The 25480-nt window shown below is 51.1% G+C and overlaps 1 protein-coding gene across 1 annotated transcript; it reads left to right on the top strand.

Annotated features, from left to right (window-relative positions):
* Positions 1-7051: 7051 nt before the first annotated feature.
* On the top strand, positions 7052-11267 carry Sohlh1 (spermatogenesis and oogenesis specific basic helix-loop-helix 1). The gene is given in 9 exon segments (XM_035447084.1): positions 7052-7116; positions 7395-7499; positions 7918-8065; positions 8666-8787; positions 9040-9168; positions 9358-9362; positions 9752-9938; positions 10429-10505; positions 11062-11267. Coding segments are annotated over 9 exon segments (1044 nt in total).
* Positions 11268-25480: the final 14213 nt, after the last annotated feature.

Genomic DNA, 25480 nt, shown 5'->3' with positions numbered 1-25480 from the left:
ACTATGTAGATCAGGCTGGCCTTGAACTCACAGAGATCCACCTGCCTCTACCTCCCTGGTGCTGGGATTAAAGGCATGGACTACGATGCCTGGCTTCTAAACTAGTTTTTGAAAATCCTGCCCCTTCTATAACTGGTAAAACTCATGAAGTCAGAAGGTTTGTGAGGAGGGCTGTGTTGGTCAAGCCTTCTTGCCCAGGAGCTGGTTGCTTCCACACCGGAGTTTGGTGTTCAGACCACTGTGCCCTGGGCTCTTGTAGGATGAAGCTGGTCCCACTTGCAGTGTCTACCTGGTGTTTGAATCCTTCTGACTGACCATTCCACACTTAAAAAGCCATGTCACAGAAGTAAGTAGACAGATGTTATGTCCTAGATGTTTTCCCACAGAGCTGCTTAAAATAACACTGCCCAGATGTTATTTTAAGGAGGAGTGCGGAGGCGCTGGCACAGCCTCGTGACCACTGCTGACCTGTACCGTCACTACCAAGTCTCAAGGCAGATACTGCCATTCCAACCCCACATGCCCATGTGATTTTCATGCTCACACAGTTACTGAGACAGGTGAAGGATGGGCTGGCTGCAGCTCCCAGAGGCCTCCAGGCCCCTCTGCTCTCCCTGCTCCTGGTGATACCCAAGGGGACCCATCCTAAAACCAGGACCCTCTATGCTACTTTCGTTCCCATAAAGCCATCCTCCTGACCCATCTTCCCCTCTTCCCTGTTCTAAGAGCAGCTGTAGGCCCCTCTTGAGGAGGACCTGCCCTTCCCGGAGGCCTCACCCAGGGAGCTCCTCCCTTGGCCAGTTCTGTCCCTTTCTTTAAAAAAAAAATGTATTCATTGTTTTTAAAATTAGAATAGAATCACATCATTTCCTTCTTTTACCTTCTCTCATCCTTTTCATGTACCCCTCTCTTTCAAATCCATGGCCTCTTTAAGTTGTTATTGTTACATATATGTAACATATATATACCATGCTGACCACTTGGTATTGGATTAGTGTGCTTATCCCTGGGGAAGACTAATTTTCCTTCTCTCTCTCTCTCTCTCTCTCTCTCTCTCTCTCTCTCTCTCTCTCTCTCTCTCTCCACAGTCCAGATCTTTGTCTTGGGGGGGGGGGATGGGATTTCTCCTTTCCACAAAAGCACGCCTACTGGTGGTGTCATTTATTCAGGTCCTGGATGATGTTCAGCCATATTGTGTCCTCTTCCTTTTGAGCTAGTCTCCAACTCGTGGGCTCAAACAGTCCTCCTGCCTTAGCCTCACCCTCTCCTTCCTCATCCCTCTTCTTCCATTTTTCTTGTTGTGTGTCTTTCACCTGCATGTCTATGAACCACGTGTGTGCCTGGTACTTGTGGAGGGCAGCAGAGGATGTCAGGTCCATTGGAACTGTAGTTACAGATGGTTATGAACTACCATGTGGGAGCTGGGAATCAAACACAGGTGTTTTTCTGGAAGAACAGCCAGTGCTCTTAACCACTGAGCCATCACTCCAGCCCCTCCCTCTGGCTACTCAAGCTGCTAACACTGAACACTGTCTTCATTTCCTGAGCCAGTACAACTCTCAAGTTTAGCACTGGGGATGCCCTTGCTCCCTCCCACACTGCTTCCCCACACTCATGGTTAGAGCTAGCCGGTGGGCTGCTCCTGGCCGATTCTGGCTCTTACACACAGTCACACTGGGTGTATAGTAGGCACTTGATACTCATAGATGCACAAGGTCATGTGGACTCTCAGTGTGTGCTGTTTGGGGCCAGGGAGGTAACTGGTTTTTTGGTAAGCACCCCTCATCCATGTGGACTGTCCCATTTCAGAGAAATCCAGAATAGTTTACCAGAACAGAAGAGCCACCTTTGGTGGTAGGTAGCCCCTGCAACAAGATCTGAAAAATCTCTCGATATCTCTGGAAATCAGGTCAAGAAACCTCAGGGGTGAACACACCAAGATAACTACCTCTGAGAAGATGAGTCATGACAATAGAAAAGAGTTATGTCATCCCAGACTGTCCATCACTGGTGGCCGAAGCTAGCACTCTCAGGTGTGCTGAGTAAGGACCTAGGCTACATGGCACTGGGGACCATTCTGTCCCCTGCTCCCACTCTGCTCTCCTGAGTTGCTGCTGAAGCCCAATGCCTTTGGCATCCCGAGCTCCCCCCCTTCAGTTGCATAGCTGTCTGGCTGTGCCTCTTGCCAGCCACAGCTGCTTGTGGGCCCTTGAGGATCTTTCCCATGGGACCTGGGCCACTTCCTGCTGCCCTGGAAGGCACCGCTTCCTAACAACAGACCCAGAGGGCTAGCCAGGCATGTACACTGGCTGGAGGCCAGGATCAAGTTCTGTGCCCTTAGTCTTCAAGGCCTAGAGGGTTCCAAGATGTCTGGGATCCAGGCTGTTTAGAACACACAGTTCCAGGAAAGATCCCAGCTCTGGTGGGAAGTGCACTGGTATGGCAGAGAGGATCTCTCTGTCTTTAAGATGGCTGGGCAATGGTGGCACACACCTTTAATCCCAGCACAGGTGAATCTCTATAAATTCAAGGTCAGCCTGGTCTAGGGAGTGAAGAATTCCAGAGTTACTCAGAGAAAGAAACCCTGTCTCAAAAAACGAAGGTGTGTGTGTGGGGGGGGGGGGGAGTAGGGGGTGGAGACTGCAATGTCATGGCTCCTCCTTGTCCCATAGTAACTGTCACCTGGGGCAGAAGAAGCTTGAATCACAAAAAGGAGCATGACAGAAGATGACAATGTCTAGTGACCCTAAGGTCACTGGGGCCTGGGGCCACACAGCAGGGGCCTTGAGATGAGGCAATAGATGGGGTCAGGGAGTTTGGGGTTCAGGTATAGAGTTGCCATCAACAGGGCCAAGAGCTCCTCTTTGGACCCCTACTTTTGTCTGAGCAGCATTGGCATAGGGCTGGTAGATAAGAGCTGGCAGACACTGGAAATGGAATGTCACATTTCCCAGCACCTATAAAACAGAGGTACATCCAAGGCAGGGCTGCTCCACTGTCCCTGCCTGTGAGTCCTGGTACAGGAATCTGCCCACAGATTTCCCACCCTCGGCCTCTGCTGAGGCCACTGTTAACTGTCAGCCTCGGTACCGCCCAGGCTCACCTCTCCTTGCTCTTCTTGCCTCACACCAGCTCTCCAGTCCTGGCAGCAGCTACACCTGCAGGTTTGAGAGCGAATCTATGCAGGGACGTAGGCAAGACTCAGATGGGGGTGGGGCTGAGAATTTGTGGACAGTGCCAGGTGGAAGATGTCACTAGACCTGGAGCTGAATCCCAGACCTCAAGGACACAGTATTCATGCTTGGATTGGATCAGGCAGTGAAGTGACACAGGTTGATTGCCCAGGGAGGGTGACACCAAATTATGGAGGTAAGTGGCAGAAGGTTCCAGAACAGCAAGGTCACAGAGAGCCTTCCTGGACTTACTCTGCCTGACAGTCATTATTTGATTGACTCCAGAGAAGCCAGGGGAGGGCCAGGTGTTGTCTGCTTCCCAAGGACGCTGCCTGCATTCAAAGCATTTGCTGCAGCCATAACATTGCCTCCCCTAGTACTTCCAGGAGTGTCCCTGGCCCTCGAAGCCCCAACTGAAGACCTGCACCTTCACCCAGAATGGTCCTCAAAGACCAGCTGTTCCACCTCTCATTTTACACAGGGGAAACTGAGTCCCACATCAGCAGTGGCATCTCCTACCTGCCTTGCGGTGTGCTTGGCCCCAGCAAAGCAGAGACTAGCTGCATCGGCCCAGAGGAAAAGGGGTGGGGAAGGGAGCAGGGGGAACCAGGACCAGAGTCAATGCCATCAATGTGCAGCTGTTGACCCTGTGCCTCTCCACCAGTGTTGCTTGCACTTGGTCACTTGGGTAGGTAAAGCTATGTCTGTGTTCCTGCTGTCTGGAAGGGCTGGCTCCCAGGTCCCTGGAAGCCCTTCCTCATAGGGATTGATAGCCAGTAGCTACCAAGAAGTGACCAGCAGAGAACTACCACTGACTGCTGTCTTCTGGCTCATGCTCACCCTCTTCTCAGGGGCTGTGCCTGGGAGGAGCTGCCCTGGGGAATCCCCTTCTGTGGGGGGAATGAACTTCAGGTCCCAGCGCTGCTACTTTCATGCAAAGCATCTTGTGGGGCGCATTGCATCTCTCCCCATGCCTGCAACTGAGCGCTCTTTGCAGGCGAGGGAGGGGTATTCTCTACAACTCACCTTATCCTCCCCCCCCGCACCCATGCCTGCGTAGTCTCAGTTCTGGACCTAGAAATGGTTGTGTTCAGACCACCAAGGCATCTAGCGCACCCCTTTGGCATCAGCAGGCTGGTCCAAACAAAGGCTCCTCCCCAAGAGCCGCTTCAGAAGATCTTGAGCTTGAGAGGCCTGGCACAAAGGGATAGGAGGTGGTGTCCTGGAGGGAGAAACAACCGGGATCAACGGGAATTCCCACGGGACGGTGATAACTCCTGGGGCGGAGTGCAGCAGCCGGTACCTGGGAGGCATCAGCTCAGCAGATGCTTCCAGATGCGCGATGGTCCTCAAGTGACATGCGGAACCGCTGTGAGGGAGGAGTCAGAAACCGCAATCGCCCCTTTCTTCTCTTTGTCCCGAAACACTTAGTCTTTTTTTCTTACAAGATTGTGTGAGTGTGTACACGCGCGCGAGCGCGTGTGTTGGGGGGCGGGGGCAACAACAAAAAATCGGGTAGTCGTGGTTCAGGCGCCTGGCCGCGCGCGCCCCCTGCCGATCGCACCCTTAAGGCGTCAGTGTCTAGTCCAAGAGGAGACCTGAAAGGGTGTCTTGACTCTGTCTCATGTACATTTTTGCTGGGACCACTCATTTCATCATTGGATTTGAACGGCCTCCTTACTCCGAAAGCTAGGAAGGAGACCCTTAACAGCTAGAAACCCTAATCGTGGTGCCCCAGGTCTATGTGCCCTAACTTGGGGGACTCAGGCTTATGTAGGACACTGGGAAGGAGGAGGGCCTCTGCATTTCAAGTGGGCAAGCATGGATGACACCACGCTGCTACTGTATCCAGCCAGCTTTCCCCTTCTTCCCCCTCTTCCAACAGTGCTCAGGTGGGCAGAGGCCTGCACCTAGAGCCCCAGGGCCCTAGGTAGTGCACCCCTGCCAGGAACCTGCCCTCAGTCACATGGGCACCTTTCAACAGGGAGTGGAGTGGGTGCGTTCCCACTCTCAGGAGCTACAGCCCAGTGATGCAGGACAACACTCTGGTAGGTGGGGTATTCACAAGACACCTTGAGACCTGACTTTGGGCCTTCTGGGTCCCAGGAGCCTTTGTTGTTCAGTGTTTTGGAAAACCCTACCAAACCAACAGTGTGGCAGTGAGAAGCGCGGGCAGGAGAGAAGTCACACAGGATACCTAGAAGATGCTTGGGGGTTAAGACAACTTCCATTCTTTTCTCCAGGCCTGGTCCACTAATCCAGTCTCTTCCTAAGGGCCCAGGTCAATATACTGGAGGGTTCACAGCATACTGGCCCCTGACTTTACACCCTTCAAGTCTCTCCAAAGACTGTCTTAGTGTTCTGTGGCTGTGAAGAGCCATCATGGCCACACAACTCTTGTATGAGAAAGCATTTAATTGGGGCTTGCTTATAGTTTCAGAGGTTTGTCTATTGCCCTGAGCCTCCAGTGCAAAGAGTAAGAACTGGCTCTTGCTCCACACCTCACCCCAGAATCAGGGATTTTCTTTAGTCCAAGGTGGCCTGAGCTCATGAGCTCATGCCAGCAGCACCGCTGGCTTTCCTCGCCATCCTGCAGCCCTGGTTGGGCCACCCAATGTATTTTTCTGGTGCCTGAGCAGAACAAGGAGGAAGAGAGAGGCAAGACTGCTCCTACATCTTCCCAGTATCATCCCCTTTCTCCAGCTGATGCCCAGCCCCATCACCCATGGCTCCACCCAGGACCCCAGCTGGAAGCAGAAGCAAGAGATCCAACTCTGTGGCAACGTCCTTTCCTCTGTGGTGCTACCTGCCCATTCCTAATGTTCCCTAGGACAGGTGTAGTGATCTCCATCAACTACCCCAAGAAAGAAGTCCCACTGGAATGCCCGAATCCTAACACCCATCCCTCACCACTACATGACCCTTCAGGCCTCTCCCTGCTTTCCCGTTCCTCCCTCCCAAGGAATATTTGCTGAGGGACACTTACAGGGTAGGATGGAGCTTTTGACGACAGGCTCCAGATGGAGGTCTCCAAACTTGGTACTGGCCCAGATCAAGAATGCAGGCGGCTGGCACATATGGTTGGGATTCAGGACCCAGGGCTCATGTAGTTTAAATGATGGCAGCTTTGTTGTTTGCTGGTAAGTCTCTTTAGGTTGGCGATGGCAGGCCAGGTGAGTCAGGAGAGGGGAGGGGCTGCTTGGCTCTGGTGATCCTTTAGTATGGGTAATAACTGTGAACTTGCGCAGAACACCTGCTAGAAGGAACAATGTGTGAGGGCATGCCTGGACACCCTATATATAGACCTCCTGAGACAGGCCAGGATCCCATAGGTGTCACCTACACAGTGGGCCAGCCTCCCTTTCCCAACTAGATTGTGAGCTTCTTGAGGGTGGAGCTGGACTTTAATTAGCCTCGGAGGCCACTCCAAAGAACTGTAGGCACAGAGTTATCTTGAGTAGGAAGAAACCAACTCTTGGCAAAAGTGCAAGAAAAGGCCTGGGCACCTGGCAGGCCACGCCCCTAGAAATCCGCTAGAGACCTCATGAGTGGAATCATTTTGCTACTTTCTGGTAAAGGCGCCAGAACCCGGGCTGCAAGCCATCACGTGGACTGTAGTCAGGTCACGTGGCCTGAAGGCCAGCTCGTGAGGCAGAGAGTCAAACACGTGGAGGGGCGGGGCAAGCCCTGCACGAGGTGGGCAGGCAGAAGGAGTGGGGGTGGCGAGCCGCTTGTGTGAGAGTGGGCTTCCAGGTGCTGGTGAGATGCCGCGCTCCCGCGGGTAGGCAGCGTGTGGGTGGGAGGGCAGGGTGGTGGGCAGCGCTTGGGGCTATCTGTGGTTTCCAGTTTGTTGCTTCCTTCCCTCCAACTTCGTGCCAATGGCGTTCAGTGGTCACGAGCAGACCACTGAGGATTATGGAGTCTGCAGCTTCACCGGATGCAGGTGCAGTGTGGATTGACAGGCTCTGAGAGAGTCGGGTCCCGAGACCTTTCTTTGCCCAGGAGCTGCCCACAATCTTCACCCTGCCTGGCACACAGCGGGGCATAGCACCCCATCTTGGCGTGGAGGGGTCGGGGAAGCGTCATGCGCTGGCAAGGTGGTATTCCTGGATGACCCAGGCCTGTCTGCCACTTCTTCCAGACGTTCACCCCAAATGGCGTAGTTCTCCATGTGGGGTGCATGGGATTCACAGGTGGTCTTGGCTCCGTTTTCTGTAGCAGAACTCCTCAGCCTGAGACTCCGGACAGCTTACGCCCCCGCACAGGTCCTGTTGCTCCTGCAGATTCCTGCCTTCGGAGAAATGTGGTCAGCGAGAGAGAACGCAGGTGAGGGCAGCCTCAGGATAGACAGTGCTTCAAAGAAAGGGTGGAGGAGTTTAGGTCTGTGGTTTAACCAGGTTCTATCCTTTTGGAGCAGTCGGGATTAACCCCAGATCCCCAAGCAAACTCAGTCTTGCGGAAGGAGGTAGGGGCGCCACTGCAGCTACTTTGATCTGAAACCCTGGTGGTCCACGGATGAGTGTATTTATCCTCTAGAGTCTAGACTCCTGACTTGGATTAACCCTTACACATACCAGAGCAGAACTGCCTCAGGGCTGTGCCCTCAGCCGAGAGTTACTGTGTGTAACAGTCCCAAAGCCGCGGGTTGCTGGAGGGCTTACCTTGGGGGCTACTCAGTGATGGGTTCCAGAGCTCCTTTCCCCTTCTGGTGAAGACTAGACCCTTTTCACTTGTCTGGAAGCAGGAGGCGGATCTCCTTGAGCTGTGAGCGCCTGCGGGCTCTGCTGCCTCAGTTTGATGGCCGGCGAGAGGACATGGCATCCGTCCTGGAGATGGCAGTGTGCTTCCTCCAGCTTGCCCATAGTATGGCTCCTGGTTGGGAGCAGCTCTCTGTGAGTTGTAAGCAGGTGGGCCTTGTTAGGCTTCTGCAGTATGTGTACTGTATGATGTCCTTGTTTGGGGGTAGCATTCTCCTTGCCTCCTTGGGCCCCACTCACCTTTCAGCCCAAACATGTATTCTGCACCCTCATGATGCATCCAAACCATACCAGTTGGTATTCTCCTGAGATGGGCAAGTGTGCACTGTCTCTCCCCAACACTGATGACCGGTTAGTTGCCCATAGGTGATGCCAGCGTTGGGGGTTTCAGGGTCTCCATAAGCCCAATTCAGGATAAGAATACTTTCACTTAGGCTCAAGACTGCTGGCCAATTAACAGTCCCATGTACATTGGTCATACCTGTGCTTGAGGAGAGCTCTGTTCTGATGACCTGAGGCCCTGCGGCCAAGCCTCTGGGTGGCTATAGCCTGACTCAAGAACTGTTTGAGTGAAGCATCAGTGCTTGCACATCCTTTCCCTGTTCTGGGCCCAGGCCAAGCTCAAGGGAGTCCATCCCTGGACATCTGATGGGGAGGCTGGGCTGAGGACAGCAGCGTCTTCACTGCTTTCCCCACCCTGAGCTTCTGCCTGGTGTGTATGGCTTTAAATCTCAGGTTCCTCAGTCTCCCCAGGAGATGTGGCACGTGTGGCAGGGGGACGTGTTGCAGGTGTCCCTGGCGGATCAGATCACAGACCGCAAGCCAGACTCCGGGATAGCAAAAGCAGCTGCAGCTCGGTTAGTGTCCCTGTGGTCCATCCTTGGCCTGGGCTCTGTCTGAACAATAGTATTTAGCACGTAGCCTCTCACACACCTTTGACATTACTGTTCATGCTCAACGGGTCTTTGTAGTGGTCCCTTGAGAGCCTGCTGTAGCAGTATTGCATGGGGTGATCTTGTCAGCTGACTCAGGACACTGGGAAGAATGGGGTTTACTTACTCTTCTGCTCTATAGGGCTCTGAGCTCCTTAATGTCTTATACTCTTTCAGGGCACAGGACCCCCCATGCTGTGGGATGCTGGGTATGGACCAAAGCCAAGCCATGGGGAGTGTGCCAGAACTGCTGGAGACACCTTCCTCCCCCTCTGGTAAACCCTAGAGCACATTGTCATTCCATGGGTGGGCCAGGTGACCTCTGACCCTGAAACGATTGGCACTGTTGCTGAAGGGGCTGACTTGCCTGTGCCCAGAGTCTAGCAACAGCTGGCTGTCTCACCTCTGCCTTGCTGAAATTGGGGTGACTCTGAGGCCTGCAGTCTTTCCAGCTATACACCTCCAGGACATGGGGTTTTGCTCCCCAGTGCCAAGCCCTGGTCAGTAGGTACCAGTGAGTCACCAGGTGGGGTGCCTCTGACGACAGTTTACAGTTGCCCTTCTGGCTGTTTTTGTCTCCCATTATATGTATTTGCCATGTCTAGAAGTGTCAGCTGGCTGGGCAGGGCTTCTAAGCAGCCACAGGTATAGGGGTCATGGGGATAGGCAGCCAGTCTGAGGGAGGAACTCAAGGTCACAGGAGCAGTGCTGAGGGGAACTCCTGATCTGAGCCCATGTGAGTGATCCAAGGCCTGGGGACGACCTTCTCCAGGAACCTGCCCTGACCTGAAATTGGACACCTGTTTTTGGTTCTGGCTTTCACATTTGCTGGCTTAAACTGTGTGGCTGGCCTAAACGGAGAGGGCTAACCATTTTTCTTTCCATTCAGAGCCTTCGAGCTTGAGTCCCGGGCTTTCACCCTGGCTTCCTCACTCATGGCAGTTAGCCAGCCCCCAGATGACTGACATTGTTTCCAGTGGGTTGCACCCTGTGGGATCCCTGGCCAGGGACACTGAATCTCCTGGCATGCTGGATGAGGAGCCCAACTTGGTCTTGACATCTGTGCCTGATGCCAGGTGGGTGCTTCTGTCTGTCTGTGGCAGCTGTCACGTGCCTGCCTCCAGCCCAGCCCTAGTCTGTGCCTTTCTCCACTTCTGGAAGCTTCTGGTCCTGACTTCTACCCCACATTGAGAGGCAGCCCAGGGAACAGGCCCAAGTCAGACTCACCATGTGGCTCTCTGATATGTGTTTCTAAAACATTTTTGTGTCCTAATTGTCTTGTTTGGGCTGATGGTGAAATAAATTTGTGTTTGGGGAGCACACACCAGCTGGGGTGTGGGAGGGAGAGGGAGGGATGAGGCCATGGCTGGAGAATCCAGCATGGATCTCCATTCAGCAGAGGCCTATGGCTAGGGCCTGCACCTGTAGCTGTGATTTCTACAATTGGTCCTGGCAGGCTGAGCTTCAGTGGAGTTGGAAGTGCCTTTGTAGGATTGGGATTGGTTTCTGTTGAGTTTCTGTTGCCCAGGTGCACTTGTGGACACTAAGGGATCTTCTCATCTCCAGATACACCCCAGGGGCAGGGTCCGACGTGGTGGATGGAGCACCCTTTCTGCTGACCACCAATCCTGATTGGTGGTTGGGTGAGTGGGGCTGTGAGCCCAGGCTGCCTTTCCCCACACCGGCCCTGGCTCTAGGGCCTGTGTCCAACCTGACAGGACCAGGGAGACTGTGCCAAGGTCCAGATTGCTCTCTGACCCAAGGTCCCCATGTCATTTCCCTCTTCTTGTCTGGTGATGATCAGGATGACTGGCAGGGACAGAGGTAAAGTGTGACTGCATGGGCACATGTGGAAACCATGGATGTTTTTAGTCATGTCCCTAGATCAGCGCCACTGGGCCACCAGGACATGTGTAGACAAGGCATGTGTTTAATGTCTTCACTGCCTTTAGGGTCCAGTGCTGAGGGAACATTGCTGTGGTTCTGCCATGGGTAGATCTCCTAAGCCATGAGAGTAGGGTCACCAGGGTTGGGCTCGTCCCCCTTCACTGGGAGGAGACAGGTTCACATTCCCACATAGGGCAAAGGGCTTGCAGAATGGACAAGGTAGTAGAGGCATGGAAGCCCCTACGCTATGGCCAGCCTGCTGCTAGTGTCTGGGGTCCATGCCTACCATACTGATGTTCCTTTTTCTTTCAGGGTCAGTGGAGGGCAGAGAAGGCCCAGTCCTAGCCACAAGCAGCCCTATGGATGGGGCAGAACCAAGCTTCATGGGGGACCCTGAGCCCAGCTCCCAGGAGCTCCACGCTGGCCCCCTGGAGCTGTGGGGCTTGGATTTTGGCAGCCCTGGCCTGGCCTTGAAGGATGAAGCAGACAGCATCTTCCCTGACTTTTTCCCCTGCTAGTTTAGTTATGTTAGTTTGGTGGGGGAACAGGGCAGCATGGAGCACGTGGATAGCCTGTGCCCGTGTCCCTTGCCTGGGTGTTGTATTTTGGGCTTGTTTTGCAGCTGTGGTCTAATTTGAGGGAGGCTGGGAGGACTTAGTGGAATTTGTATTAAAGAGGAAAGTGGTTTTCCTGGCAGAAGCAAAATTTCTCTGGCTTTTGAGTAATTAATCCAATTCACTGGGCATATTGCCCCAACTCCATTCAGAGCACAGGCAGCTGCCTGGATCCTTTCTGAAAGATTCTCAGCTTGGTGGGATCCCTAAATAACCTAGCTCTGTGCCTTGTTCCAGAGCGGTGCTAGAGACTGGGTGCCACCCTCCTCCCCCTCTTCCGCTTCCTCCTCCTCTTCTTCCTCCGCCTCCTCCCCCTCCTCATCAGGTGTTTGGATTGGGTGGGGCCTTTCAGGGGACCCTGGTGTCTTTTCTCCCAGTGTTGCACCATGTCCTGAGGGAAGAGCTTGCTCCCCCTTTACTGCCAGTCACCTCTGAACTTTGCTGTACATGGGCTCTTGGGGACCCTGAGTGTGTGCCCACACTCTCCACACTGGGCTGCTGTGGGCAGACTGAAGATTGGCACTGGTCTTTTGTTCCAGGAAGCCTGGGGTCTTGTCCTGCTGTCTGCATCTGGAGGCATCCCCAGGTCTCTGGGGCTCCCTCCCCCTTATCAGTCCCTGTTGTGGGGTCAGAGCAGCGCAGCAGCTCGATTCTTCCAAGAACCTTGAGTGTGAGATCAGAGCTCCCACCAGCCTGCTCCCACAGTCAGTGGAATGTTCCATTCATTCCCATGAGTCACTGCAGACAAAAGCCCAGGAGCAGTTGGCGTGGGATGAAGCACTTGGGGGCTGTGAGCGCTGAGATCATCACACATCCCAGGAGCTGAGAGGGGCACGTGGTGGTCCAGGAGAGCCTGGGTGGGTGCTGGTTATAGCTATCCACTGCCACCCTCAGTACCTCACCGACTCCTATGATTTACAGGGTAAAGACCTTGGTCAGTAGTAGAGTGGCTTCCAGGTTCCTGACTGCCAGTGTGCCAAAACCATATCACATCTCTCAAGCACAGGGGTAGTGGACTCACTTTGGTTGTCTGCTGTTTGAGTTTTTCGGTCAACTTCAATTGTCTGAATTCACATGTCTTCTGGAAGACTACATACTGTACATGTGCATCTCCAGGGGTGTGCTTGTGTGTATACCATGTATGCTAAGGCAGACAGGCATGTGTGTTTGTGTGCCCATATAGGTGTGTATGCATTTGTGTCTGTGGCATTTGTGTATTTGTGTGCCCATGAATGTTGATGTGTGTGTGTGTGTGTGTGTGTGTGTGTGTGTATTTATGTTAGGGTATGCTTATGCCCATGTATTGGGCATAATGTGTGCACATCACAGCCATGGGAGGGTGAACATTGAAGATCTTTGGAGGTATAGTACCCGTCCCTGCCCTGCTGTGTAACTGCTCCCCTGTCCTTGGACATGGCCACAAGCTTGTGGCTTGAGGCTGAGCCAGGGTCCTGGCCTGCTGCTCTTTCTGGTTTTGTCAGCCTCAAGGCAGGTCATGGAAGAATTAGACGCCTGGGTCCTACTCACCCCTCCCAGCAGATAGTCTGTACATGTTCAATCATCTTTGTAGCCAACCCCTCTCTTGGACCTCTTAAACCTCAGGTGCCACTGGTCAGGTATGTGGCCTTACCTATGGCACCTAAGAGGGAGAGGCAGGGAGCCTGGCTTGGCTTGTTCAGAGTCGTGCTAAACCCTAGGGGATGGAAGAAATTCCCACAGTACATGAGGGGTAGACCCCTTGCAGGATGCTGGTGATCTCTTCGTCCTGGACTAGTGCTAAGAACAAACCTGAGGCCCAGCCTGGCTTGTGGGCAGGAGCAGTAACAGACCTCATCAGGTGGTGGGAAACCACAGCCCCCAGAGACCTGGGACTGAGGGCAGTCTTCGTGCAGTAGTACTCCAAGAGAGTTGGGGACCTTAGACCCCACCCTACATAGGAGCATAGGAAAAGGGCTGTCTGGCTCGGGGGCCTGACCATGATGTCTACTCCTGTAAGGCTGTGGGAACAGGTGTGGCTCTTTGTGCAGCCACGCCTCACCTCTTCCTTCCTTCCTTCCTTCCTTCCTTCCTTCCTTCCTTCCTTCCTTCCTTCCTTCCTTTCCTTCCTTCCTTCTTTCCTTCCTTCCTTCCTTCTTTCTTTTTGTCTTTCCTTTCTTCCTTCTTTTTCTTTTTTCCTCTTTCTTTCTTTCTTTCTTTCTTTCTTTCTTTCTTTCTTTCTTTTTTCTTTCTTTCTTTCCCAAATTATTGGTCTGACTGGCTGAGATTGCAGTAGGTCCTCATCCGGCTGGGTTTGGGCGGCTGTGAACAGCCACTGCAGATACTCTTGCTGGTGGTTCTGGGCCTCAGTCCATGTGGGCTTCCCCAATACTGCTCCATTTCTCCCTGCAGAACCCTAGAATCTCCTACTCATGGACCTGGCCATGCTCCCTGAGAATTGGCACCCCCCCACTCTGCAATGACCACCCAGCCTGGGAAAAGGGCCCACTGGCCTGAAAGCTGGATTCAGGGCTGTTAACAGCCCAGTTTCATCCCTACCACTATCATCTCCTGGTGCCCTGCAATCACACTCCCCCAAAGCTTGGGGACACGGTGTCTGGTGGCATGAAGGGCACACAGCAATGCTGCCTACTCTGAGTTTTCCTCAGGGTGGGAATCCCAGTGGGGTGGGTAGGGGGCCAGCACTAGAATCATACTTCACAGGGGAGCCAGGTGTCACCAGCAGGTGCTGTTATGATCACCCTTCAGACCCTGCATGAGATTATTTCAGACTGTTGGAACCCCTAAAACTCAGGCTGTGGTTTGAACAGCAGATCCTATGTCTGTCTTCAGCCTGTTTGGGGAACTTATTTGTGCCTAGAGACCCCATGACAGAGAGGAGGGACTGGCACTTGTCTGTTCATGGGCCTCAAAACCTTTGAAGGGAGCCTGTGTGCTTTGTGTCAGGTGAAAGGAGCTGGGTCATGTGGCAGCCCTCAGAGGATCAGGGGCCCTTCTGCAGGGCCTTGGCAGTCATGGGCTTCAAGGATGGTTGTGGGAAGGGGCTTTAAGGCAGAAGTGTGTCTAGTCCCACTCCCTACCTCTCCAGCAACTCCACACAGTTCTGTGAAACTATACACCCTGCTTTTGTGAGGCCCATGCCCCCCTTGTGCAGACATGCTGAGTTCATATCTGGAGCTCAAGAGGGGTGGAGGTAAGACTCAGGTTTGCCTATGTTCCTTACACAATTGGGAGATCCTCACAGGAACAGACATTGAACCTTTTGGAAGCTCAGGGCGTGTCCTTTGGCAGAGTAAGTGTATAAAAATGTGTGAGCATTGTGAGGTAAGTGGAGACATGTGTATGTGTCGTGGGGCACACTGTGGATGTATACGTGTGTGTGTGTGTGTGTATACGTGTGTGTGTGTGTGTGTGTGTATACGTGTGTGTGTGTGTGTGTGTGTGTGTGTGTGTGTGTGTGTGCATTCTGAGCCGTGTTTTCCCTTCATGTAGGTACTCTTCTCTTGGATCTGTTTGCTGATCTCCCCACAGCCTTTAGCCAGCCAGATGGGTTCCTGGGGTTGCTTGAAAAATGGTCTATGGGCTTGTGGCATACACAGCACTTTTCAGGGGGCTCAAGTGAGACACCTGGCTTAAGGATGGTCAATGGTCACAGAGACTCGGAATAACACCCCTGGCTGCAGTGTGGTTTCTAGGGTGGTAGCTCCTTAGGTTCTTTCTGATTTTTACGGATGTGGTAGTCAGGTGATATGGCCAGCCATCAGGAAATCAGTGGTTGTGCCTCTTTTGAAGCCTTTGCCTTGATGGGCTGGGCTCTCCACATCCCTGCCTGTGGCCCTGTATTCTCCTGGCGCTTTTCCTGATATGTGGTCCTGGTTTAGCTCTCTCAGCCAATAGAGGTATCTCTAAATGTGGACAGTGACAGTGATGCCCTGGAACCCAGGTGGCCTTCCTTCTCCTTCCAGACTCTTGGGTCAGGGTCTGGAGGATGATGATGTAGTCTGAGGGGAGGCAGGGGGTGGTACTTTATCCTGAAGGATGCGGCAGACCCTGAGCTTTCCGTGGTCACCTCATCAGCAACTCTGGCAAGTGCTGCACTGCAAAAGGTCCCTCCCTCAGTATGGCTGCCACCACCCACCATGGATGACAGCAATTAGCACCCTGGCACCTACCTAGAGAAGTTTCTGCACCTCCAGTTCCCAAGAACAAAATTTAACAGCTGCCAGGGTGGACAGTCTGTCTACCCTAACTAGCCAGCTAGCATCTTGTAGCTGCAGCAGAAAATGGCACTGCCAGTCCTGTCCTGGGAGGCCCAGTATGTGTGTGGGCCTTTGTGCTTGGCCACCTATGTAGGGTTTGCTTCACTTCATCTACCCCATGCTTTGTGGAAATCACGGGGCAGGAGACAGGGTATCAGGATACAGGAGCTTTCAGGATGGCAAACTTGGTTCTGTCACAGTTACAGAGTGCCTGGCCATAGCAGGTGGTCAGCTAGGCGGTTCCTACTCCCAAGGCAGGAGTACCCACTCCCGAGGCAGGTGGTCAGTCAGGAGTACCCGCTGCCGAGGCAGGTGGTCAGCTATGGCCACCAACACCTGAGGCAGGTGATCAGCTGGGGTCCAGTCCATATTCTCACTAGCTCATACTCAAGGCATTGCAGTCTTCCCTCAAAGCTCTGGTCCCCAGGCTCCAATCTGAGCTCTTCCTGACAAGACCTCAGCTCATGCCACCCTGCACCACTGTAATCAGAAGCAGGAGTGTTAACCTCACGCTACCTGTGAGGCTGTCTTCTAGACTGACTTGGGCCTGCAGGGGGCTCTTGTTTTATTCTGAATAACTCCAGAGAGAGAGAGAGAGAGAGAGAGAGAGAGAGAGAGAGAGAGAGAGAGAGAGAGGAGAGAGGCAACTAGTCAACTGAGAGAGCCATGTGTGAGCTGCAGCTGAGCCCCAGCAGCCTGCTGATGAGTCACACTCACTCACATTGCCTCTGCTACACAAAGGACAGACACTTCAGATCTGCCCAGGCCCTCAGCATCTGCAGCTCAGCCTGTTGCTCACTGGGTACTTGCTGAAGTTGTCTGTTGCCGAGTGCAGCCCAGTAGTTTCTGCCACCTTTTTGATCACACCTCTCCTCCGCAGGGGAACCCCTGTAGAAGCCACCTCAATGCTCCTTACAATTTTACATAACTTGCACTCTTAAACACTTTATTTTGTTCTGTGTTTAGAATTCATATAAACATCACATAGGGAAAATTCCCCTGCTACTAGCTTTTCAGTGCATTTCCTTGTTTGTCAGATCTTCCCTCTCTTTCTCCCTCCTTTGTCCTGAGTGCTTGCCTTTTCTTTTTGAGAGTGTGTCATTATCCTAGGGTGGACTCAAGCTCACTCTGTAGCTGAGACTGACCTTTGCCGACCTTTCTGCACCCACCTCTGCAGTGCTGAGTTACAGGTATCTGCACCACGTCCAGGCTATGCAATACTGAGAATCAAGCCCAGGGCCTCGAGAATGCTAATCAAGTAGTTTGCCAACTGAACCATCTCCCCAGCTAACCCACACTTTTTGTTTTGCTTTGTTTTTGAGACGAGATTTATCTGTGTCCTGGCTATCCTGGAACTTGCTCTGTAGACCAGGCTGGCCTCAGATTCACAGATATTTGCCGGCCTCTGCCTCCCCAGTGCTGAGATTAAAGGCGTGCGCCACCACCGCCTGATCCAACCCACACTTTTAACTTTTGCTCTTTGTGAATTTGTGTTTTGTGACTGATGTAATGATGTCTTCATGCTTCATCCATTTGAAGCACTGTGTCAGAATTTTGTTGTTTTGGTTTTTAGATTTATTTATTTTACCTTATGTGTATGTGTTTTATGTGTTTATGTGTATGTGTTTTTAGATTTATTTATTTTATTTTATGTGTATGCATGTTCTGCTTGAGTGTAGGTATGTCTGTGCACCACATGTGTGCAGTGGCCGTAGAAGCCAGAAGAAGGGGACAGATCTCCTGGAACTGGAATTATGGATGGTTGTGAGCTGCTATGTAGGTGAGTCTGGATAGCAACTCTAATCAGACATAATTTTCAAATAGTCTCTCCTATTCTGTTGTTGTTGTCTTTTAATCAGTGTGTGTGTGTGTGTGTGTGTGTGTGTGTGTGTGTGTGTGTGTATTTCCAGCATTGGAGGCTGAGGAGTATGTACAGAGAGCCACATTGGCAGCCTCCCCTCTTACCAGCATCCCACTAGCATGGCCCTTTTGTTACAATCTGTGAGCCTACATTGGCATGTCATTGTCACCCGTGGCTGCTCTCAGTCTGAACTCTCTGTATGTTTCTCCAGATGTGTAATAATGACATGCCTGCCATTCTGGTATCAGGTAGGGCAGGGTTAATGCTGCAAAAGTCACCTGTGTTCCATTTGTTCATCCCTCCCTCTCCCCAATCCATGGCAGCCACATCGTTTCCTTATGTCAACAGCTGGGGGCAGAGGAAGTTTGCACCCAGCTACTAGGGACATGAACCAACAAAGTTAGACATCTTGTCTTAAAGACTGGGGGGATAATGCACCTACCACCCAAGGGATACCTAGACCAGGGCACTGGTAGAGGAGGGCAGCCCTGCCTGTACCCGAGTTTCCCCAGGGTGACTGATCAGGTGTCCCTCTAGAGCTGTGCAAGAACACATTCCCATTGTTTTCAGATGCCAGGTTTTGGTCATTTGCTGTCCCACCCCAGGACACCAAGGCACCTGCCAAGAGAGAAGCATTAGTCTTGGAGTGACCATGAATTTCTCTGTTCTCTTTCTTGGGACCTTTTATTTCTTCTCCCATCTGACACTCACTTAAAGGCGTGCATGGTGGCAACGTCCCTAACATCTATCAGGCATGCCCACCATGCTGAGTCTTGTCTGAAAGCCTGTTTTCACGGCTGCTTCACTTCTTACCACTCTGTCTATTTTGGTCAACTTGTAAAGACCCCCAAAGATACCCACATCTTAGACCCTGTGGACACTCCTACATGGTAGAGGAGTGTGAAAGCTTGATGGTGTAGGATCTTGAGATGAGGAGGGTGGTGAAGCTGCACACCTCTGGCCCTGGGAGTCTCTGCCAGGCCCTTTGTGTGGAGAAGGCAGCTAGCTTTTTCCTTGACCTGTCCAGCAGCACCTCTTGACCCTGCAACTTACCAGGGTCTCCACAATTTCAGGTCAGATCCAGCATCATGCAAGCTCCCAGGTAACACCAGCAAGTGGTTTCCAACAGATTCCCTTCAGGGGATCACAGTTGGTTTTCCAGTCCCTGTACTGGCTTGCTAAGCAGGGCTTGTCAAAGATACCAGATCCAGGGCTGGGCGTTGGTGAAGCATGCCTTTAATCCCAGCACTCGGGAGGCAGAGGCAGGCGGAACTCTATGAGTTCGAGGCCAGCCTGGTCTCCAGAGAGAGTGCCAGGATAGCCTCCAAAGCTACACAGAGAAACCCTGTCTCGAAAAACAAACAAACAAACAAACAAAAGATACCAGATCTAGAGATCTCTGCTCTCTGTAAACACCATTGCAGCCACTGTGATATTTGAGCTAGTAGCCCTGGACTGTGCCTGATACCAGTGTTGGGAACAGAGGCAGGGACTCCTCTGCACTTTTCACCTGCCCATGGAGCATTACTGGGGTCTTGGGTGGGTGGGTGGTGAGCTGCAAGGGGTATAAAAGGTCCTCAGGGGACCATAGTGTCAGCATCAGAGAAGGGAGAGGCGCCAAAGTCATTGGCAGATGGGCATGTAGACACAAGGCTCAGTGAGACCTGGGGGTGCTTAGGGCTGGGTCAGACATCTATCCATCCTGGACCTTGGGTCAACTGTCCTTTTAACGCCATCTGACAGGTCCTCTCATGGGACCCATGGGAACCCCTTCCACCCAGTTAGCTACTTCAAAGCTAGGAATACCATACTGGCTCTAACCGTGTGAACTTCTCTGAGCCTGTCTTGGTATGTGATCGCATGCCTGCTGGGGTGGTCTGCCTGCTGTGCTGGCACTTCCCCACTTCACCCCGTGTGTCCTGTGTATCTGGATAGCCCTCCTGACTTCTGTCTTTCAGTCCATTGCAAGGAGGGGAGTCACATAAAGATGCTCCTGGCTGGGCATCTGTCCCCATGTTCCTGCTATTTCTAAATGTTCTTAGAATTTGGGATTTGAGTTTAGCTGATCACTGGTTATTCAGATCTCTTCTGGCCCGGCTTTGGCCTTGGCCCATCGGGGAAAAAAATTCCTCAAACTCAAAGTCAAGATAGATCCCACCAGTGCTGAATTCATAGCTTTTTATGCCATACTTCCTGAGTGTAGCTCCTCAGCCCAGTGGGGCCAACTACAGTAACTGCACAGGGGGGGGGGCAGCTGTGGCTGAGAGATGGTAGGGCATGGACCGGGCTACCCAGCTTATCTATTAACCCTGAGCACGTTGCCCCTCACACTGGACAAGGAAGCAGGTTGTCAGTTTTTGCACTCAAGGGACTAGATAAAACTCAAGTGTCCACCAGGCCTGGTGAGGCTAAGCTGTTGGAGGCCAATGCCACCTTGTGGCAGCTCCCAGAGCTGCAGGTGTCAAAAGGGATCCTGTGGCAGGTCATCTCCTGTATCCATTTGGCTCCTGATGCTGCCTAGACTGTGACCAGGGGCACACAAGGTGCTGGCCAGACTGGTGGTTCCTGAATTTCAGGCTGGGCTATTCACTGGCTGAAAGTCTGGCTGGCCATCCTTGGTCCCTTGGGTGGCCAATGTGAGTACACTGGGGAGGAAGGGGGAGGTCTGGGTCCCAAGCTCTTCTGACTCCACTGCACAAGTCACCAAACTTTGCAATTAATCATAAGGAACATGCAATTCTTTCTAAGAACACAGCAAATGCTGCACTCCATATCTTCTGGCTGCATTTGGAGTTCCTCCTACAGCCTATGTGAAGGCTGTGTTCAAGGTTCAAGTTTCATGGCCCGGTCTGGAGTGCCTAAAGTCTGGCTCTAGTCTGCCAGAGCTGGGGTGTCTATCACTACCTAACAAGGCCAGCCAGAGATCGTGATACCTAAGAGATCATCCCCGCCAGCTTCTGGACATAAACCAGATAAGTGTACACAGCTGCCACAGCCCCCGGCTGAGCCAGCTCCACCTCAGGGTCCTGCTGTCTGAGAGTACTGAGGTGTCCTACATCCTTACTTCTCCACTTTCATGACATCTCCTAGGTAAGCCCCATGATGCTGCTGGGATAGCGGGCCTGCCCTTCCAGCCCTGGTCCTGACTTTGCAACCTTCTATCCTGGGAGCCCTGCTAAAACCCTCTATCTTTTCACCTCTATCAGCTCTATCTCCAGTTCCTTGGAGAGCCTTTCCTCTGCCCAGAGGCCATGGAACAATGCTAAGCAGCAGAAAGGGTGGCATCCTCAAGGTTCCTGGTTCTGCAGACAGTTGGGGCTTATGGGCCCAGGGCTGCTGCCTGTGATGGCTGTTCTTGGTTGTCAACTTGACTACATCTGCAATTAACTAAAACACCTATGAGGGATTTTTTTCCTAATTAAATCATTAGAAGTGGGAAGACCCACCTTTCTCTCTCTCTCTCTCTCTCTCTCTCTCTCTCTCTCTCTCTCTCTCTTTCCTTTTTTCTGAGACCAGGTTTCTCTGTGACTTTGGAGGCTGTCCTGGAACTAGCTCTTGTAGACCAGGCTGGTCTCCAACTCACAGAGATCCACCTGCCTCTGTCTCCGGAGTGCTGAGATTAAAGGCGTGCGCCACCACCACCTGGTGGGCAGACCTACTTTTAGTCCAGATCTTTTGAAGTGGGAGGGTCTACCTTTCATCTGCCCCCCTCCTTCTGCAGGCAGCCTACATAAAGGACATGAAAAAAAGGAAGCTTGTACTCTCTGTGTCTGTGTCACTAGCAAGTCTATTCTTTCACTGGCATTGGAGCCTACTTCTTTGGGATTTCAGCATATACTGAAGACCAGCTGAGATAGCCAGTCTCATGAACTGAGTGTCTACTGAATACTTGAACCTTCTGTTGGTAGATAGCCATTACTGAACTAGCTGGACCACAGCCTGTAACCATTCTAATACATTCCGTATATATGTTCTTTTAGAGAACCCTGAATAATACAAATTTTGGTACTAGGAGTGGTTCTAGAGTAACAGAAGTATAAGGAAGAATTTGTAAAGTATCAGGAATAGGCTTCCAATCTGACACGGACAGTTACTGAACCTCTCCTAGAAGCTGGGAGAGCACTGAAAGCCCATAGGGTGAACTGTTTTGCAAACTTAAGGACACAAATGCATTTGATTATTTTGACTCAACAATTGTGAGGGGCAATGGATTTTTCTTTTTATTCATTAATTTCTTCATTCATTTTACATCTCCACTGCAGTTTCCCCTACCTTCTCTCCTTCTGCCGCCGCCCCCCCACATTCACTCCTCTTCTGTTTCTCTTCAGAAAAGGGAAGGCCTCCCATGGGTGTCAACAAAGCATGGAATATCAAGTTGAGGTAAGACTAAGCTCCTCCCTTTGTATTGAGGCTGGGCAAGGCAACCCAGGACTGAGGAATAGGTTCCCAAAAAGCCAGCCCAAGTGTTAGGGACAGACCTGATCCCACTGCTAGGAATCCCACAAATAGACCAGGCTTCGAAACTGTCAGACACATGTAGAGGGCCTAGGTCAGTCCCATGCAGGTTCCCTGGCTGTTGGTACAAAGTCTGTGAGCTCCTATGAACCCAGGTTAGTTGTTTCTTTGAGTTCCTTTGTGATGACCCTGACCCCTCAGGATCATATAATCCTTTCTCTTCAACAGAATTCCCAGAGCTCGAAGGGGCAATGGATTTGATATAAAACTTTTGACAGTTTGTGGAAAAATAAGGAAAATGATGCTTCTGTTGCTTGCTCCTAGATTCTCTGGATAAATTGACAAAGGAAAAGAATGAGCTCCTGTTGCAATGTTTTCTTTCCTGCCAGTCCTTGAACCCCAAATGAACACACAGATGCTATATTAGTTATAAAACTTTTGACCAGTGACTTGGGCTTCTTATTGGCTAGCTCAGTCTTAATTATTAACCCATTTCTATTAATCTATGTATTTGCACACATGGTCTTGGTTTACTGGAGAAGGGTTCGGACCCGCTACTCCTTTGGTGGGCTACATGGTGTGTCTGTCTGCCTATGTTTCCCAGAATTCTCCCCATCTCCTAGTCCTGCCTATACTTCCTGCCTGGCCAATAAGCCAATCATTTTTTCATCAACAAATAAGAGAAACATATATACAGAAGGACATCTCCCATCAAGCTCCATGATAAAGTTAACCAACTTCTAATATTTCAGAATACAATGAAGGACAACAATGAACTCAGCAATACAAACGACCTGGCTCTAGATGAATAGAAACAGTCTGAAGACTCTCTCTCTCTCTCTCTCTCTCTCTCTCTCTCTGTCTGTCTCTCTCTCTTCCTTCTTTCCTTTCTTTTGTTTTCTTTTTTCAAGACAGGGTTTCTCTGTGTCAGAGCCCTGGCTCTCCTGGAACTTGCTTTGTAAACCAAGCTGGCCTTGAACTCATAGAGATCTGCTTGCCTCTGCCTCCTGAGTGATGGGATTACAGGCATGCGCCACCACTGCCTGGCAATCTAAAGGTTTCTAAGTGTTCCCGGGAAGAGAATCTTCTTTCTAGTAGCCACAGAGCTCAAGTTGTGGAAAGTCATTATAAGTTTGGCTGAATACAGCAAAAATTCCAGACCCAGCCTCAGAAGGTGTCAGCCGGTACAGTAAGGGCGTTGATTGATAAAGGATAGGGCCCTATAACTTGGGCTGGGGATGTGTGGGAGGACCCCACTGAAGCCGAGAGCTTTGAATCCTCGGATTCTCAAGGGTTTATCTTACGTGAGGAGGCAGCCTCTCCACCCTGGGTAGGAGATGCACTCACACCCCCACCCTTGCCTTTTCTGACATTTGACTGAGGGAACTAATCCTTCCTTGTCTCTCTGTAGACATATCACCAGACTTAAGGCAAAACAGGCTCCTAGAGGAGAGATAGGAAGTGTGGTCCATGAGGTGGTGCACTACTCTACTAAAGAGTTTAATGAGTTTTCTAATTCATTCAAGCAGAAGTCTGGGGTATATGTGTGGGGATATATTTTAAGGGTGTGGGTACTGGTGATATTGTGGGGCTCCACAGAGCAGAGGCCTTGGAAATGAACTTTATAGAAAGTTGGTGGCTACATCTGGGTACTTGGGACCCAGGCACAGTAGTGAGCCTTCCTCAGGGTCCACATTTAAGTGAGAAAAATCATATCCTGGCTGGAAAGTCTCCAAGGTTCCCTTCCCATGGCTGCAAGCTAAGTTAAATAGTTACAAAAGCCAAAATGTGAGATTAGCAAAAATAATGAGGTCAGGATGACTATTGCAAAGAGCCCACATCCTTGAGTTGTTTTTCTTCCCGGAATTGTTTTTCTTAGGCTCCCTTACAATTCCTGGCACTTTACTCAGCAAGACAAAGTTCATCTGAGGTGCCAAAATGGAGTCACCATAGTCAACTTGCAACTCTTGTCACAGTGGAAGGAACATAAACTGGATCAGGCTGAGTTTGTTATATGGGCCCTTTGAATAGATATTTTAGGTTTAATACAGAAGCTTGCACAGTTTTAAAAAACGATGGGGGATGTCCTTCTGTATATATACTTCTCTTATTGGTTGGTGAATAAAACACTGTTTGTCCAGTATCCAGGAAGGAAGGCTAGGCGAGGTTACCAGACCAGGAGAAGTCTGGGAGAGGAAGGGAGAGAGAGGCTGCCCAAAAGAGATGCCATGCTGCCCAAAGGAGTAACATGCTGAATTACAGGTAGGCCACAGCCTCGTGGTAATACATAGATTAGTAGTTATGGGTTAATAAATAAGAGAAAACTAGCTTGTAAGAAGCCCTAGTCATCAGCCAAAAGCTTATACATTAATAAGTCTTTGAGTGTTTGACTTTGGGTCAAAGTGGCTGTGGGACCAGGCAGGACAGAAACCTCTGCCCACAAAAAAAGGTATCAAAGGTTTGTTTGAATGGTTGTCTGAAGCATTTGTCAAAAGATGGACCACTGAAAAGGAGTTGGACATGCCTGAAATCCCTGTTGTCTTAGTCTTGATGAAGGTTTTAAGCTCAGAGAAACTTCAAAGCTAGAGTGGGCACACTGTGTAAAGCCTAATCCTCCACAATGGGAAGGCCCAGAAGATATGCCCATCACAAATCCCATAAGACACAAAATGGTGAGAGGGGCACCAACATATCAGAAGAGCTTTGCTGTCTTCCCATTTCCTCAGGTCAACCTAAGAGTTGGAGATGCTGCTGCTCAGTTGGATGAATTAACTACAGCGGGTTTAACTGGACCTCGGAATAGCAGAGGCCAGGTGGCAGCAATGAATCGCCAAAGACAAGGTGATTATCATAATGGGCAGCATAGACAAAGCAGTGTCCATAATGCCTGGCCCATAATGGGCAATACAGGCAAAGTGGTTTTTATGGTAGCATGATTCATATGGACTTTTGGTGTTGGCTGTTCAATCATGATGTTTCCAGGCATGAAATAGATAAGAAGCCTCCAGCATTCTTACTTGTTATGTCTATGCAGAAAAATTCTCAAACAAATGAAAGAGGCCACATTGGATCATGGCAAAATATAGAACTTGGCCTGTGAAACCAGTTTCAAGACTTGAGCCAGTTTGCATACTCAACCCCCTTGAATGAAGACAGTCAAATTCCCCTAAGGAAGAACCTTGATAAAACACCTAGCCGTTTTTGCTGCTAGCCTTTCTCCAGTCTTCCCCAGGGGGACCTAAGGCCTTTTACAAGGGTAAGTGTACACAGAAGGGAAGGAAACAATCAGACTTTCTGGGGCCTACTGGCTACTGCTTCTGAATTGACACTGATTTCAGGAGACTCCAAGAAACATGTGACCCTCTGGTTAAAGTAGGCGCTTATGGAGGTAAGGTGATCAATGGAGTTTTGGCTGAAGTCTGATTCATAGTAGGTCCATTGGGTCTCCAAATTCATCCTGTGGCTAATTCCCCCATCTCGGAATGTATAATCGGGATAGGTATACTTAGAAGTTGGCAGAATTCTCACAATTGTTCCCTGACCTG

Source organism: Cricetulus griseus, chromosome 6 (assembly GCF_003668045.3).
Source record: "Cricetulus griseus strain 17A/GY chromosome 6, alternate assembly CriGri-PICRH-1.0, whole genome shotgun sequence".
In the NCBI taxonomy this organism is placed as follows: domain Eukaryota; kingdom Metazoa; phylum Chordata; class Mammalia; order Rodentia; family Cricetidae; genus Cricetulus; species Cricetulus griseus.
This window is presented reverse-complemented; position numbering and strand designations above follow the sequence as displayed.